This window comes from Mus musculus, chromosome 7 (genome assembly GCF_000001635.26).
Source record: "Mus musculus strain C57BL/6J chromosome 7, GRCm38.p6 C57BL/6J".
In the NCBI taxonomy this organism is placed as follows: Eukaryota; Metazoa; Chordata; class Mammalia; order Rodentia; family Muridae; genus Mus; species Mus musculus.
The window spans coordinates 103,579,058-103,595,616 of record NC_000073.6 but is presented as its reverse complement, the minus strand read 5'-3'; the positions used below and the strand labels follow the sequence as shown (position 1 = coordinate 103,595,616).

General features: G+C 36.3%; 1 protein-coding gene across 1 annotated transcript; it reads right to left on the bottom strand.

Moving 5' to 3' along the window:
* Positions 1–10,636: 10,636 nt before the first annotated feature.
* On the bottom strand, positions 10,637–11,593 carry Olfr617 (olfactory receptor 617). The gene has a single exon (NM_146841.2). The coding sequence runs from the start codon at positions 11,591–11,593 to the stop codon at positions 10,637–10,639; it is 957 nt and encodes a 318-aa protein (NP_667052.1).
* Positions 11,594–16,559: the final 4,966 nt, after the last annotated feature.

Here is a 16,559-nt window from a genome sequence, read left to right as displayed (position 1 = left end):
GGTGGTGTTGGGATAACCTACCTGCCCACATATTGTATTAATTGGCTATGAAAGTGTGTCCCTGTATTCTCCACTGTTGATTGTTGTCTGACACCACAAAGTAGGGCACCACTTGGTACTGGCAGGATATGTAAATATGTATTCCTTCCTCACCTACATAATGCATTCTCTGATTGGCTTCAATAAAAATCTGAAAGACAGTATCTAAGCTGGAAGCCAGGTGTGTGGGGGAGAAAGACTTCCAAGCAGAAAAAGGAATGCTGGGGAAAAAAGAGGTGGGAGTTTCTCCAGCAGACAAGGAGGGAGGGACTGCAGTGGAGAAGAAAGGTACAGAGGTAGGCAGGTGGCAGGCCATTGGCTAGTTAGTCACATTAAGTTTAGATAGCTGGCTAGGAGCCTGCCCTAGCTAAAATGCCTAAGCATTAAAATATTTAAAAAGACTCTGTATCACTACTTGTATAGCTGGTGGGTCGGTGAAAGTCCTGTTATAATTGGCTTCTTATGTTTTATCATTTCACAGAAGCCTCCTTTTTTTATTTTTTGTTTTTTGTTTTGGTTTTTTTTTGTTTGTTTTTTTTTTGTTTGTTTGTTTTGTTTTGTTTTTTTTCCCCTTGAGGCAGATTATACTATCTGCACTTGACTGGCCTGGCACTCACTAAGTAGATCCACCTGTTTCTGTTTCCTGAATGCTGGGATTAAAGACCTGTGATCTTATCCTTGCACATGGATCTATTCTAATGGAAAATATGCTCATTTTTAAATCTGCCTTCTCAATCACTTCTAAAAGACTTCCTAAAAAAATGTTTGGTTCTTTTTCAATAAACATTGCATTCTACAATGGCATGAGTATGTTTTCAGCATGTGGCACAATACTTTATTGGGAAAAAAAGGCATCAGTCAGCATTGAAGAGAGATGTGATGACTAGCATTTATTTTTCTTTGCTAAGATGGGTTGCTAGCTAGATGAAGACTAAACAGAACCAGAAACATAACATTACCAGCAAAATGAGGTAAAAAAAAATAGTCTATATAGTCAGATGAAATAATGAATTTTATGTGATAGGTAAATCCAAAAAAAGAAATAAATTATCTTGACATAAATCATCTAGAAAAATAATAAGAAGAAATAAAGTAAGATTTTCAGAAATTAGAAAATAAACATGAATGTATTTTTATTTATAAATGGTAGACATATATTTTGTTTCTAAAGAGACCTAGAGGGATGAATTCAGAAGGCTGTTTCAAGCCTTCACACTGCACTGGAAAGAGAACCCTTCCTTAAGTATTCTACCTTAGCTTTCTTAAACCATCACAATCATACCTTCCTAAATTAGTCTTACAGTTCTATCTTGAAGTGGAATTGCTATTATTTTTGTTATTCTACTGCTGTAATCATCACCACCATTATAGTAACCATTAACAGATTCATCTTCTATATCATCGTATTAAAATAAGAATGAAAGGAAATATTAAACCATGGTCAATGTTTCTAAAACTTCCAATGGATTAGTAAGGGCCAAACTTCCTTGAACTACCAAGTGTTTGAAATGTTGCACAGACAACAAGAGTAAGTTGCCATTACTGGTGACAGTGAAAAGAGAGTCATTCATGGAAAGAAAAACTACAGCTTGAAGGCTTAAAGAATATTGGGATTTTTTTTTTCTTTTAAATGTAAAAGAGACAAAGGCCTCAGATTGGTCTATGTCAGAAAAGTTAAATGATAAAGAAGTTAAGGGAAAGATCTGAGTAGGCACATTTTGGAATTAAATGTATACCATGATGAAAGACAGGTCAATGAATGTGGGCATTTTACCCTGCTCTCCATGGACACAAAATGAAACAAAGAAATATACTAAGGTACATGTGCAAGATTTTTGTAAATACTAAGCTGGAAACATATCTTTATAATAAAATAAAAGCAGATACTTATTTGTTCTAGACCTCATATAAAAATAGATAAAAATTGATCTCTCAGAAGGCTTAGCTATACTACTTACTTTGGGCACACACCCAAATGATTCTATATCTTACTACAGAGACACTTGTTCACCCATGTTCATTGCACTCTATTCATAATAGCCAGATTGAAAACAAACTAGATATCCATCGATTTATAAAGGAATAATGAAAATGTGATGCATTTACATAGCATTAAATTACTATTTGACTATTTAGGAGAATGAAGTTATGAAATTTGCAAGTAAATTGATAGAGTTAAAATCAAGTATCCTGAGTGAGGTAACTCTTTACAATAAAGACACCAAAACAGGAAAATTAAGTGAAGAGGAAAATTTCAGTACAGGGTAAAGTACGGAACATGGGGAGGTTCAACTGAATCGAGAGACATTTTAGAAAAGTAAGACTGCAGATTTTCCTAAATAGTTGGTATATGAGAGAAATTTAAATAGAGTCACCATATAATGGGGTAGTAAGTACATCAACTAGACATTTTATGCCACCAAGTTAAACATTCACACAGAATGGGTTGCATATTGACCTGTTGACCAAAGAGGGCCCATAAGCCAATCCTTTAAAACTCACAGGCTATTGCCAAGGCTGTTAGTTACTCTCTACAACCTAAAAGCAAGGCTCTATTTGTAAAAACATCACTCACTTATGTCATCAAACATAGAGAAACTAAGCTGGTGTCCAAGTGGAAGCCCCACCCTCACTCACTAGGTTTCATGCTACTATTAGAGGGTACTCTCCATGCTACTGGAGTAGAAAGATCATCAGGTATATCACCTAGGTATACTCCCTATGACTAACAATATCACCTGCCTTCTAGATATATGAGTATAACAGTGTCATAAATGTTATGGGAGTAACCAAACATGTTTGGTTGATTTTAAGGCACACTCTATGAAATGAAAGTCACACTTAATATTGTCAAAGTATCCAAGAACCTGAGACAAGATAGGTTATAGGCATTAGGGGAAAATGTGTGGCTATTTTCTGATACAGAAACATGGTAATAAAAAAATGAGTACTAATGACATATTGTTATATCCACAGATCAATATTTCATTACAACCTACATCAGAGGAGCTTTTTTGGGGTTGATGGAAATTAACAGAGACTCACAACTTGACAGTGTTCAGAGTAAGAAATTTTTAACATTCTGACCTAAATAAGAAGTCTTTATAAAACTGGCCCTTTAAGGCTCAGGAATCTGTGACGAAAGGGAGTTGTTAAGACTGTAAGAACTGGGAGTGGTAGATGACTACATGAAAATAATATCATACAGAGGCAACAGGACTGAAACACAGATGAGAAGACAGAGACTGTTATAGGATACACAGACCTGAGAGCTGAGAAGAATAAATAGACACCAAGTTCTACCCATAACCAAGAAGCATCTGCTTTTGATATATACTGGGAAAGGAAAAAATCATTTTTTTTCAAGGCAGTAACACTGTATATATCAGTCACACTCTATGGCATTCCTCTTGCCCAGAAGTTGTACAACAGAAAACAGACCACATGTATTTTTGTGTGTATCATAGTTTAGTTTAGTTTTGGACTCAAGTTTGTGTGTGTCCATGCATGCATGTGTGTGTGTGCACATGTGTACATGTGTCTTATTGTTTTTATTTCATTTTCATTTTTTGTTTTGTTTAGCTTCATTTGAGAGAGAGAGAGAGATAGAGCATAAAGTTAGGTAATGAGGGAACTGGGGACAATACAGGAATAGATTGGGGAAATAGTAAAGACTATTAGAAAATACACTGCATAAAATTTTTAAGTACATTAACAAAAACTGAAAAATTCAATGCTTTTAGAAGATGCCTAATTACAAAAAAAAAAAGTGTTGTAAATCACAGAAAGTTATCCATTAGAAACGAGGGGCTTATAGTGAGACGATAAAAAGAAAGATTTTTCTAGATAATGTCTGGATAATTATATATATATATTATAATAATTGTATATATATAATTATTACATTAATTATATATACACAATAATCCAGAAGTCAAGGAACAAATCATCAGAGGGACAGAATACTACAAAAAGAACATAATTATCTAGCAGAGTAAGGTTATGTGGTTAGATGGGCCAATGATTCTCCAAGATGGAAACAATGCCTAGAATTCAAATGAAAAAGTGCACCTTTGGTTAAGAAAATATGTTACCATTTAAATTTGATTCCGGTTAGGTAAGGGGTTCTGTTTTTCCTCCTTTCAATTTGTTTACTGTTGTTTATAGTCAAGTCTCCTTATTTAGAGTTTCATCTTTTATACTCATTCTAGTAATTTCCTCTCAAATTTGCAGGAAATCCTACATTTAAATGAATGTGTGTTTAAATACTACAATGAAACTATTGGGTTTGCAAAAAATAACTTGATCATGGAGAGTGTCTTCGATACTGCTGATAAAATTGGATCCTGTAAACTTAGCAGAGATAGCATGACTCTCTGAGGCTGTAGTTCTCATCTCCAGTCATTTAATGCTGGCGATCTACAAAGATCTCCATACCCTTATGGAAAGTCACATTAATTCTCTCTCCCCCTGTTTTACTGCTTACCCCACACCATTTATACCAGATACTGTGTCATGATGATGAGACAAGTTCTCATTGCTTATACTGGGTCAGCTAAAGTCACTATCCTGAAGAAATGTCATAGCAGGCATGGCTTTAAAAAGTGACCTATCAGGAGCTAAAGAGATCTGCAACCCTGAAGGTGCAAAAAAATTATGAACTAACCAGTACTCCGGAGCTCTTGACTCTAGCTGCATATGTATCAAAAGATGGCCTAGTCGGTCATCACTGGAAAGAGAGGCCCATTGGACTTGCAAACTTTATATGCCCCAGTACAGGGGAACGCCAGGGCCAAAAAATGGGAATGGGTGGGTAGGGAAGTAGGGGGGAGGGCATGTGGGACTTTTGGGATAGCATTCTAAATGTAATTAAGGATAATACGTAATAATAAAAAATATTTTTAAAAACCAGTAAATATTTAAGTAGGTAAATATCAGTACAGTAAAAATAAAAGCAGGTGTGTGTGAAGACACAAAGAAAAGAAGTTATAGGTGCAGAAAAGATAACTGAGCACATCCTACTTGAAATTACATATGGTAAAAATTAAGTGCATATGGTTAACTGGTTATATATTAAAATGATAAAAACCAATAAAAACCACAAAAAATGTGAGCAATCTGGAAGGGGAATTAAAATTAATGTACTTAGAAAACATAGGAAAGTATTTGAGTCTGCTGAGAATAAAACAAATACAAAGTAAAAACCAAAAAAAAAAAAAAAAAAAAAAGTGACCTATCTCTTCCTAGGAATTAGGAACGTACTTACCTTGAAAGGACACACAGGATACTGTGGAAAAGTAGCAACTCTATAATCTGAGATCCTATGTGTTCTTACCTCTTTTTTGCTTAGCAACTGTGGGCTCTCTGATGCTTTGTGAGATGGGGTGTCTGTCCTGGATTTAGATGCATGCTCACCCAGATGCAGGTTATATAGCATTGTCCCTAGAAGCCCGACCCTGGTAGAATTGAGGTATCTAGGAAAATGAGAATGGTCTTTTGAGCCCTGGATCCTTAATTAAAGCCTAACCACAACCAGCCAATGAAAAATAAAGCAAGCAAATGACAAAAGAGGCCCACTAAAGGTTGGAAAAAGTTCACAGGAAGACTATCATTCAGAGGGAGGTCATTTCATGGATTAATCCAAAAATCCTACCAGCACTAACAAGTCACACTGTAAATATTCTGATAGAATGACCTAGAAATAGTTTAACCTGTAATATCTTTTTTAAAAACACACTTATCACGAGTAACCAGAGACCAATTACTTAAGGGCTGCTTCCTAATTCTTTCTCACATCTAGGGGGCTTTTAAAAAAATACCCCCTACATTGTTTCTGTAAAACTATTGTCTGCCTTGTGTTGAAAGTTATTTCTATCTAGTTGGGGAAACTGACTGACTCAGGCCATTTAGAATTGGGTTCTTTTCTTCTCTTAACCATAGAGTGGGAGAGAGAGAGAGAGAGAGAGAGAGAGAGAGAGAGAGAGAGATCACAGTATACTGTATATTCTTTTTTAATATTTTTATTAGGTATTTTCCTCATTTACATTTTCAATGCTATCCCAAAAGTCCCCCATACCCCCCTACTCCCCTACCCACCCACTCCCACTTTTTGGCCCTGGCATTCCCCTGTACTGGGGCATATAAAGTTGGCATGATCAATGGGCCTCTCTTTCCAGTGATGAACGACTAGGCCATCTTTTGATACATATGCAGCTACAGACAAGAGCTCCGGGGTACTGGTTAGTTCATTTGTTGTTCCACCTATAGGGTTGCAGCTCCCTTTAGCTCCTTGGGTACTTTCTCTAGCTCCTCCATTGGGGGCCCTGTGACCCATCCATTAGCTGACTGTGATCATCCACTTCTGTGTTTGCTAGGCCCCGGCATAGTCTCACAAGAGAGAGCTATATCTGAGTCCTTTCAGCAAAATCTTGCTAGTATATGCAATGGTGTCAGCATTTGGAAACTGATTATGGGATGGATCCCTGCATATGGCAATCACTAGATGGTCCATCCTTTCGTCACAGCTCCAAATTTTGTCTCTGTAACTCCTTCCATGGGTGTTTTGTTCCCAATTTTAAGAAGTGGCAAAGTGTCCACACTTTGGTCTTCATTCTTGAGTTTCATGCGTTTTGCAAATTGTATCTTATATCTTGGGTATTCTAAGTGTCTGGGCTAATATCCACGTATCAGTGAGAACATATCATTTGAGTTCTTTAGTGATTGGGTTACCTCACTCAGGATGAAGCCCTCCAGGTACAACTATTTGCCTAGGAATTTCATAAATTCATTCTTTTTAATAGCTGAGTAGTACTCCATTGTTTAAATGTACCACATTTTCTGTATCCATTCCTCTGTTGAGGGGCATCTGGGTTCTTTCAAGCTTCTAGCTATTATAAATAAGGCTGCTATGAACATAGTGGAGCATGTGTCCTTCTTACTGGTTGGGACATCTTCTGGATTTATGCTGAGGAGAGGTATTGCAGGATCCTCTGGTAGTACTATGTCCAATTTTCTGAGGAACCTCCAGACTGATTTCCAGAGTGGTTGTACAAGCTTGCAATCCCACCAACAATGGAGGAGCATTCCTCTTTCTTCACATCCTCGCCAGCATCTGCTGTCACCTGAATTTTTGATCTTAGCCATTCTGACTGGTGTGAGATGGAATCTCAGGGTTGTTTTCCCTGATGATTAAGGATGCTGAACATTTTTTCAGGTGCTTCTCACCCATTTGCTATTCCTCAGGTGAGAATTCTTTGTTTAGCTCTGAGCCCCATTTTTTAATGGGGTTATTTGATTTTCTGGAGTCCAACTTCTTGAGTTCTTTATATATATTGGATATTAGTCCCCTATCTGATTTAGGATAGGTAAAGATCCTTTACCAATCTGTTGGTGGCCTTTTTGTCTTATTGACGGTGTCTTTTGCCTTACAGAAGCTTTACAGTTTTATGAGGTCCCATTTGTCAATTCTCGATCTTATAGCACAAGGCATTGCTGTTCTGTTCAGGAATTTTTTTTCCTGTGCCCATATCTTTGAGGCTTTTCCCCACTTTGTACAGTTCTTTTTATTATTCTCAAGAACAATATTTTTCTTCTATCTACAGCAATAATATTGGTTGTCAAAATTTGTGTTTGTAAATATCAATTTCAAACTTCATTCTCTTTGCCTCTGAGGTAGTGTCTGTTTTTTTACAATGGAGTACTACTCAGCTATTAAAAACAATGGATTTATGAAATCCTTGGACAAATGGATATATTTGGAGGATATCATCCTTAGTGAGGTAATCCAATCACAAAAGAAGTCATTAGATATGCACTCACTGATAAGTTGCTATTAGTCCAGAAACATAGAACACCCAAGATACAATTTGCAAAACACAAGAAAATCAAGAAGAGGGAAAACCAATGGGTGGATACTTTGTTCCTCCTTAGAATATGGAACAAAATACCCATGAAAGGAGTTACAAAGTTTGGAGCTAAAATGAAAGGATGGACTATCCAGAGACTACCCCACCCAGGGATCCATCCCATAATCAGCCACCAAACCCAGACACTATTGCATATGCCAGAAAAATTTAACTGAAGGGACCCTGGTATAGCTGTCTAGTATGAGACTATGCCAGTACCTGGCAAATACAGAAGTGGATGCTCACAGTCATCTATCAGATGGAACACAGGGCCCCCAATGGAGAAGCTAGAGAAAGTACCCAAGTAGCTAGAGGGGTCTGCAACCCTATAGGTGGAACAACAATATGAACTAACCAGTACTCCCAGGGCTCATGTCTCTAGCTGCATATGTAGCAGAAGATGGCCTAGTTGGCCATCACTGGGAAGAGAGGCCCCTTGGTATTGCAAACTTTATATGCCCCAGTACAGGGGAATTCCTGGGCCAAGAAGTGGGAGTGGGTGGGTAGGAGAGCAGGACCAGGGGAGTGTATAGGGAACTTTCAGGATAGCATTTGAAATGTATATAAAGAAAATATCTAATAAAAAACAAGATTGGTCTGTAACTTTGTCGGAGGCAGTGTGAAGGATATAAGTACACCTTTGAATTGAAATTTCATATAAGGTATAATGTTAAAATTTAATTTACAACTTATTTTCTAATCATTATAAATTGTGAGAATAATATACCTGATAATAAACTCCCGAGTATATTTAAAAAATAAAAAAGAAAACTTCATTCTCAATCTACAAAAGGTAAAAATCTTTTTAAGACACTTTGGAAAATATTTGGTATACATAAATCTTGAATTATGAAAAAATAACTTGTTAAATAACTATAATTCTGTAGAGATAAATGCATTTTCTTTTCTTATCATTGACAATAAACTGACAATAAATATAGTCTACAGGAGCATTCTGTCTGTTGTCACAAAATCAACAATCCCCAAATATCACTTCTTCAGTGAGAAACAACCTCAATTATTAGTTAAAACATGATTTTAATATGTGAGAAAACAAGCAAATAGGTATCTTGGATGATATATTAGGTGATAATTTGACAAGAATGATATCACATGACAATGAATGTATATAAAAATCTAATATATGAAGAAAATAAAGGAATATATGAAGAAAATAAAGGAAAGTCTACAGGCTAGTGGGATAGAGTAATAATAACCCTAGGTATCCACTCTAAAGAGGGAAAGACTTCATGGAGCTTAAAGTACTAAATATAGTTTTTCACTAAAACTGGTTCCTTAAAAATTCTCAGTTAGCAATGAAATCTTATTTATTCTTTCTTATTTTATGCAAACATAATAAACACACTGTTTCAAGTGGATATATGTATTCTAAAATAAACCTAATTTTATTTATATTCTCTTGATTATCTATAAAAAAGTATTTTACTTCCTTGTGAATACTTAGCTGTGATTTATATTGTAACCTTTTTACTGTCCTATAATTTCGGATGTATTGTTAAAAAACTAACCATGAACATTTATGATAGTTCTAAATCATGCACATCATTACTGATGTGAACAAGTACACAGAGGCTATCAATTTTGCTAACAGTATTTTAGAAGTGAGTATGTGAGTCTCCTCTGTATATAATTGCTTAGAATTTTTAAATGTTCTCTGACATTCCATCATACTTTCTCTCTGATAGATATCATACTGTTACCACTAATTGTATGTATTGCTCTATGAGAATTCTGCAGTTTGCAGTGCCATCACACAATGGCCAAAAGAATAGCTGCTACCATCACATTTAGTTACAGAGAAAATTAAGGACTTTATAACATTTCAATTGTTGTAATAAGTATAAATGATAACATGGCTAAAATCTCTCTCTGGTAGTTTTTCTGCTATATGTACAGTGAAGAAATGTAACATTTGCATACTATAGTATTGTCTTCTGTGAAAGAGTGAATACAGTAAAAATTAAATCGCTAGGATTATCAGGTCATTTATATGTTATTTCATATCATTTTCAATTGCTAAAATAATAATAATAAACAAAGTTAATGTTTTCATTTTATACCTGGCACTAGATTAGAAGTTTTATGTAGGACATTCTTGTCTGTTTGTCTACCTACCCATCCATCAATGCAAATTGTAGATCAATCTGCAAGAATGAAAAAAGACTAAATACTCTTGACCCAAACCAAATACCTTAAATATGAAACTTGATTTTAAAACCCAAATGATCTGTGACTGATATATTGTGATATCCAGAAAGAAATAATGTTTTGTATATGCAGTTTTTCCATTTCCCAGTTTTGGAAAAATGGAATGCATTGGCAAAATTATATAGGAATCTTTCTCTACTTGTTTGGTTATATGAACAAGGCTTGTATCTCTTTCCCCCTGATTTATATGTCAACATAAAATTGAAAGTTTTTGAAATATTATGAATTATGTATGCTGAAACAAAGATGAAAGTAGTACATAAAGCAATGTGTCCATGTTCTAAACAAAATATTTGCTGAGTATGATTCATTCCTTTTTTCTTTGCTCAAAATTGCTATAATTGCCCTCAGAAATAATGACTTGCTTTAACATTTACATTGTAAATTCAGATACTCTTGAGTTGTATAATGTATGGGGAAAATATAAAGAAGAGAATCAATCTGTTTAGATTAGATGAACAAAATTACTTGCCCAAAGAAAAGACTTGGATAACCCTCTCCTGAATTTGTTTAGTCTTCACTCCATAAATGATGGGGTTGACAGAGGGTGGTACTACCACATACAGATTGGCAAGAAGAATGTGCACATGCAATGGTATACTGTGACCCCCAAAACGATGAGCAAAGAAAGAAAAGAATGCTGGTGTATAGAACAGAAGAATAACACAGACATGGGAACCACAAGTACCTAGAGCCTTGAGTCGGGCATCTCGAGAAGGAATTCTAAACACAGCACAAAGGATAAGGGCATATGAGACAATGATCAGCACTGCATCTAGGCATGTGGAAAACAGAGCCACTATCACACCATAGTAAATATTGACCTTGATGCTGTCACAGGCCAACCTGGCAATGCCCATGTGTTCACAGTATGAGTGACGAATGGTGCTCTTCCCACAATAGGTGAGCCTATAGACAAGAAAGATCAGGGGGAAGCAGATGAAGAAGCTTCTAATCACAGCTGCAATGCCCATTTTGATGATGACAGATGTGGTTAGAATGGTGGTGTATCTTAGTGGATAACAGATGGCCACATAACGGTCAAATGCCATAGCTAGCAGTATGGCAGACTCTGCCACAAATATGAAGTGGAGGAAGAACATCTGAGATACACAGCTAGCAAAAGAAATGCCTCCAGCTCTAAACCAGAAGATTGCTAACATTTTTGGTGTTGTGACTGTAGACAGAAAGATATCAGCGAGTGCCAACATAGACAGGAAAAGGTACATGGGTTCATGAAGGCTGCGTTCAGTGATGATCAGGAATAATAGCAGTGCATTGCCTGCAATGGCCACTATGTACATTGAACAGATGGGGATGGAGATCCATATGTGTGCATATTCTAGTCCTGGGATCCCAATCATGGTATACCAGATGTCTCTGACATTGGTGTAATTTAAAGTGGTTGAAGATGTTGCCATGCTTATTTTGCCTACTAGTTCTGGACCTGCCAAAGCAAAACCACAAGAACACAAAAACAAAAACAAGAAGAAAAAAATATGATTATTTGATTAGAATCAATGTGAATACTTGCAGTTGGCTAAGATTAAGACTATACTCTTCATTACATGTCTTATATACATTTCTTTTGCTTCAGACCTCAGATGCTCTGGAGTGTGTGTCTATGACCATTCACCTCCCCTATTAAGTTCTGATGTTCCAACACAGGCCTCTTCTTCAAGGTTTGGAGATGTAGTTGTTAGAAATCTACTGTTTTTGAGAAACCATAGCTATTGACTCAATGTTAACCATTACCTATAGACTATTTTAATATAAAGGTATAGTTTAAAGAGCCCTTTGCCTCATTTGAGTAATTTATTTGACAAATCAAGGATATAAATATAGGTGTTTCCTGTTTTGAAGGATGCTATATCAGTTTTGTGTTTTGATACTGGATTTCTTGTTTTTTTGTTTTGATATTAGTGCAGTTAACAATGTTCCAGCTAACCAGACAGCTAACATTTTGTTTTCTCTGGACTATATTTTGATCTAAAGAGTTCATCATTGTATGCACCAAGTTACAATAAATTACACAGAACTCTGTTAGTATTTTAGGTAAGATTACAACTGCAATTGGACCCCATTCACTGCTGCTTTTGGCTATCTGCAGATTGTGAATCATGGTTCTGGTTCACCAAAGAACCACCACTGACCTAATGAGTGCTTATGCCTCATGATCATGACATGATTAGATGTCAGCATACATACTCTTTATCTTTCACACAAAGACATTCTTTTCCTTACTCTATTCTGACCTACCTTGACTTCTATTCATACATATGACATATGTCTTCAAGTTTCTGTTTCTATTTGAGGTTTCTTTTTTACTTTATTCATTTTATGAACAAATTTCAATGATGCTGGGGAAGTACTATAGAAAATGAAGACATTAATGAATTGTTAACAAATCAAAGAAACAAGATGAAAACCTTAAATTCACTCTAGTATTTGTTAAAGATAATCAGATAAAGATCATAGATACATTGTATTTTGGATATTCTATGTTTCTGGGCTAATATCTGATTATCAGTGAGTGAGTGCATACCATGTGTGTTCTTTTGTGATTGGGTTACCTCACTCAGGATGATATCCTCCAGGTGCATCCATTTGCCTATGAATTTCATGAATTCATTGTTTCTAATTGCTGAGTAGTACTCCATTGTGTAAATGTACCACATATTCTGTATCTATTCCTATTTTGATGGACATCTGGGTTCTTTCCAGCTTCTGGCTATTATAAATAGCTTTGTGTCATTATTACCAATTGGAACATCTTCTGGGTATATGCCCAGGAGAGGAATTGTTGGATCTTCTGGTAGTACTATGTCCGCAAATACAGAAGTGGATGCTCACAGTCATCCACTGGATGGAACACAGGGCCCCTAATGAAGGAGCTAGAGAAAGTACCCAAGGAGCTAAAGGGGTCTGCAACCCTATAGGAGGAACAACAATATGAACTAACCAGTAGCGCCCCTCCCCAGGGCTGTGTCTCTAGTTGCATATGTAGCAGAGGATGGCCTAGTCAGCCATCAATGGGAGGAGAGGCCCTTGGTATTGCTAAGATCATATGCCCCAGTACAGGGGAATGCCAGGGCCAAGAAGCAGGAATGGGTGGGTTGGGGAGCAGGGCCGGGAGAGGGTATAGGGGGCTTTGGGGATAGCATTTGAAATGTAAATGAAGAAAATATCTAATAAAAAGATCATAAATACATTCAATTAGATTTCATTCTTTCTGATGACTTAAAGCATGGACAAAGAACCATCTCTCAAAACAGGCCAGAATAGAAATGTTTAAAGAATTTCAATGTGTGATTAACATAGTAGACAATAGGTCTATAAAGGAGTAAACATTCATGAAATTAATATCATTATGTCTGTTTATCAGAGATGCATTTAACTCAAAAGAAAACCTGTCCATGGGAATTACAAGAACATAAAATAAAATGTTCAGATAAGGAAGATTTCATTGCAAATGATTCAATCCATCTAGCACATTGAGGGCTAATCAAAATTAGACATATTAATGGACACTTAGATTGTAAACATTGAACTTCACAAAGCAGAATTTATGGAATTTGGGGTAAACACTGATGCTAAGAATGATTTATTAAACCTAGAAGAAAGAAAATATACATGTATGTATATACATACACATATATGTTCATATTCGTACACAATGTATATATGCAAATAATGCTTTATTTTATCAAAGTAAAGTTTTACATGGATGATGTGATTGTTTTCGTTCTTTTTTCATTTACATAACAACAGAATTTACATTTTGCTTCATCAATTCAACTTTACACTCAGTGATAGCTATGAGTATGTTTTCAGCATATAGCATAAGAATTTTTTTGTTGAGGAAAACTGTTAGAGACCATCCCGTGAGAAAGTGAGCCCTTCACAATCTCCCTAACAGGCCAAATGGCCTTGTACTAAGAGCTGGTTATCACCCCTTTTCCTCCCTATTCCTTTCTTGGCACCTGAGGCTGTAAAAGCTGAATTATAGTCCCCTCTTCCCTATCTCTTCCTGAGTTCCCATGCCATCCAAGGACATAAGTCACGCCTGAGCCCAGCCTGACCCCCAAGGCTGTCAAGGAGGATCGATGTTCCAGAGATAAGATCCAGAGTGCCCGCTGCCTGGCGCCTGACTTCGGCCCCCATGTCAGCAGATGCCCACTTCTTTGTTCTTTGTATAATTCTCCCTCGACCCCTCCCATATTCCCCGTGATGTATGCTTTAAAAAGAAGACACCTCAGCCTAATAAACGAGACCTTGATAGGTTCAATCTACTTGGTCTTCCTACTTTTCTTTCTCTTATCCCCATTTCCTTCCAGGTTTGCGGTCCCCCTCGCACCCACGAATAACTGAATCCCGCGGGACGGGATAAGTGGCGCCCGACGTGAGGGCGAGGTCCAGATCATAATTCCTAATCAGTGGAGGTTCCAGAGAAGTTCGTCGCGACCCCAAGAATTCAGAAGTAGTGAAGGACACCTTCCGCTGCTCACGGAAGAGCGAGAAGTCCTTGGTGAGTTGAGTCATCTCCACTTCAGGTTATGGGACATAAGCTATCTAAAGAGGCAACCTTCATCAAAGGTTTAAAGATAGCTCTCAGAGAAAGAAGAGTACGAGTTAACAAACAAGATTAGATAGACTTTTTTATTTTCATAGACCAGGTATGTCCATGGTTTATTATAGATGAAGCAGAGATACGTTGAAAAAAAAATGGTGAAAGGTAGGTAGAGATTTAAATGATAAACTAGCTAATGAGTGTCCCGATGCGGTCCCTACAACTGTCTTTTCTGTCCCGATGCAGTCCCTACAACTGTTTTTTCTTATTAAAAAGTAACTATCAGAAGCAGTCACTGTATCTCCTCTCCCTTCTCTGGAAGTATTCCCAGAAGAAGGAGATAAGGAAGTAGACTCTGAACATGAGAGAAAGAAAATAAGTTTAAAAAAAACAGTTATCCCCTGTTTGAAATCTTTTAACAAAAAGGAGAAAAAATGAAAATAAGCTATTTCAGAGCTCTCCTGGAGACAGAGGGAAAGTGGGAGACGTCCTGTTTTCTCTCTGCCTCCTATAGAGATATTCTTAGCTCTGGTTAAAATATCTGTGTCCCTTTGAGACACCAAGTTCTATTCCCTGTCTGTCTATTGTCTGTTTTTGATGCATCAAAACAAATTGTCCATATGTCTGTCATGTTTGTTTTTGTTATGTTGTTTAAATGATTATTGTTCTGTGTTTCATGTTGAAAAAAATAAATGGTTAAAACTTGTTTAAAAAGCAGTTTCAAAATTACACAGCACAAGTTGATAAGTTAGCTACACTGTGGCTGAGAGCCAAGTATAGCTGAAAAAGCCTTGCTGAGGGCCCGATTGCAAACGGAGCTCTTAATGGGGCAGGCAGCCTTTTGCTTATAACAAAAAGTTAGCTTAAAATTGGGAACTCAAGGATAGAATCTTTCTAGACAACATGAACAAACACAAGAAAACAGGTCTTTAAGGATACTTCTACATAGAGATAGTCTTTGAGCCAAGACTCTGGCAGAGTGTTTAGATTAAAAAAGGTTTGCATTTGGGTTAAGGCTCAGAGGGGAGCAGCCTCAGCGAGGCTCGTATGGCACTTCTTAGAGCCTTATTACAGACCTAGCCAGATGTTGTTCTAAACATACCATCATATAAAGTAAAATTGATAATCATTATCCTATGATAGTTAAAAAAATTATTTCATACATGCTTGTATGTCTTCTAAAATTCATGCATGCATGCATCCCATTTACTGTGTTTAAAAAATAGCCTTTATATGAGAAAAAAGTATATGTGATTTAAATCACATGATTATTCTTTTGAGTTTCCTCCTGTTTCAGCACAGATAATTAAATTGTGTGCTAAAGATGGTGTTTAAAAATGTTAAACAATCAAACTTTAAGTTGTATATTAATAGTTAATATTAATTCTCTAGCTTGCAATTGCTTATGCAACTTATAAAAAAAATACTGTTTCTTTAAGAAGACTGTTTTTAGACAGTTAGGAAATTTTCCTAGGTCGCCTGGAAAAGACCCCCAGGATTTGCTTTTGTGTTATAGAGGTTTACATAAAGCTTTAACTGATAAAGATTACAGATAGCTCCTAAAAAGATACAAACCCAGGATCCTTATATTTGGGTTTTAGACTTACTGATCAAACTGTTTTTCCCTAGAAGATGTTATTTACAGAGACAACTTAAAGACTTTCTCTTATTTCTGATTAATAAATATATAAATTATACGCATGTGACTATAATAACTTTTCAAACATTCTAGTTACAATCTCTCTTCAAGAGAAACAATTGAAAGTGTACTTAGTCACTGTCCATGTTATATTAAAACCGACTATAACAGTCCAGTA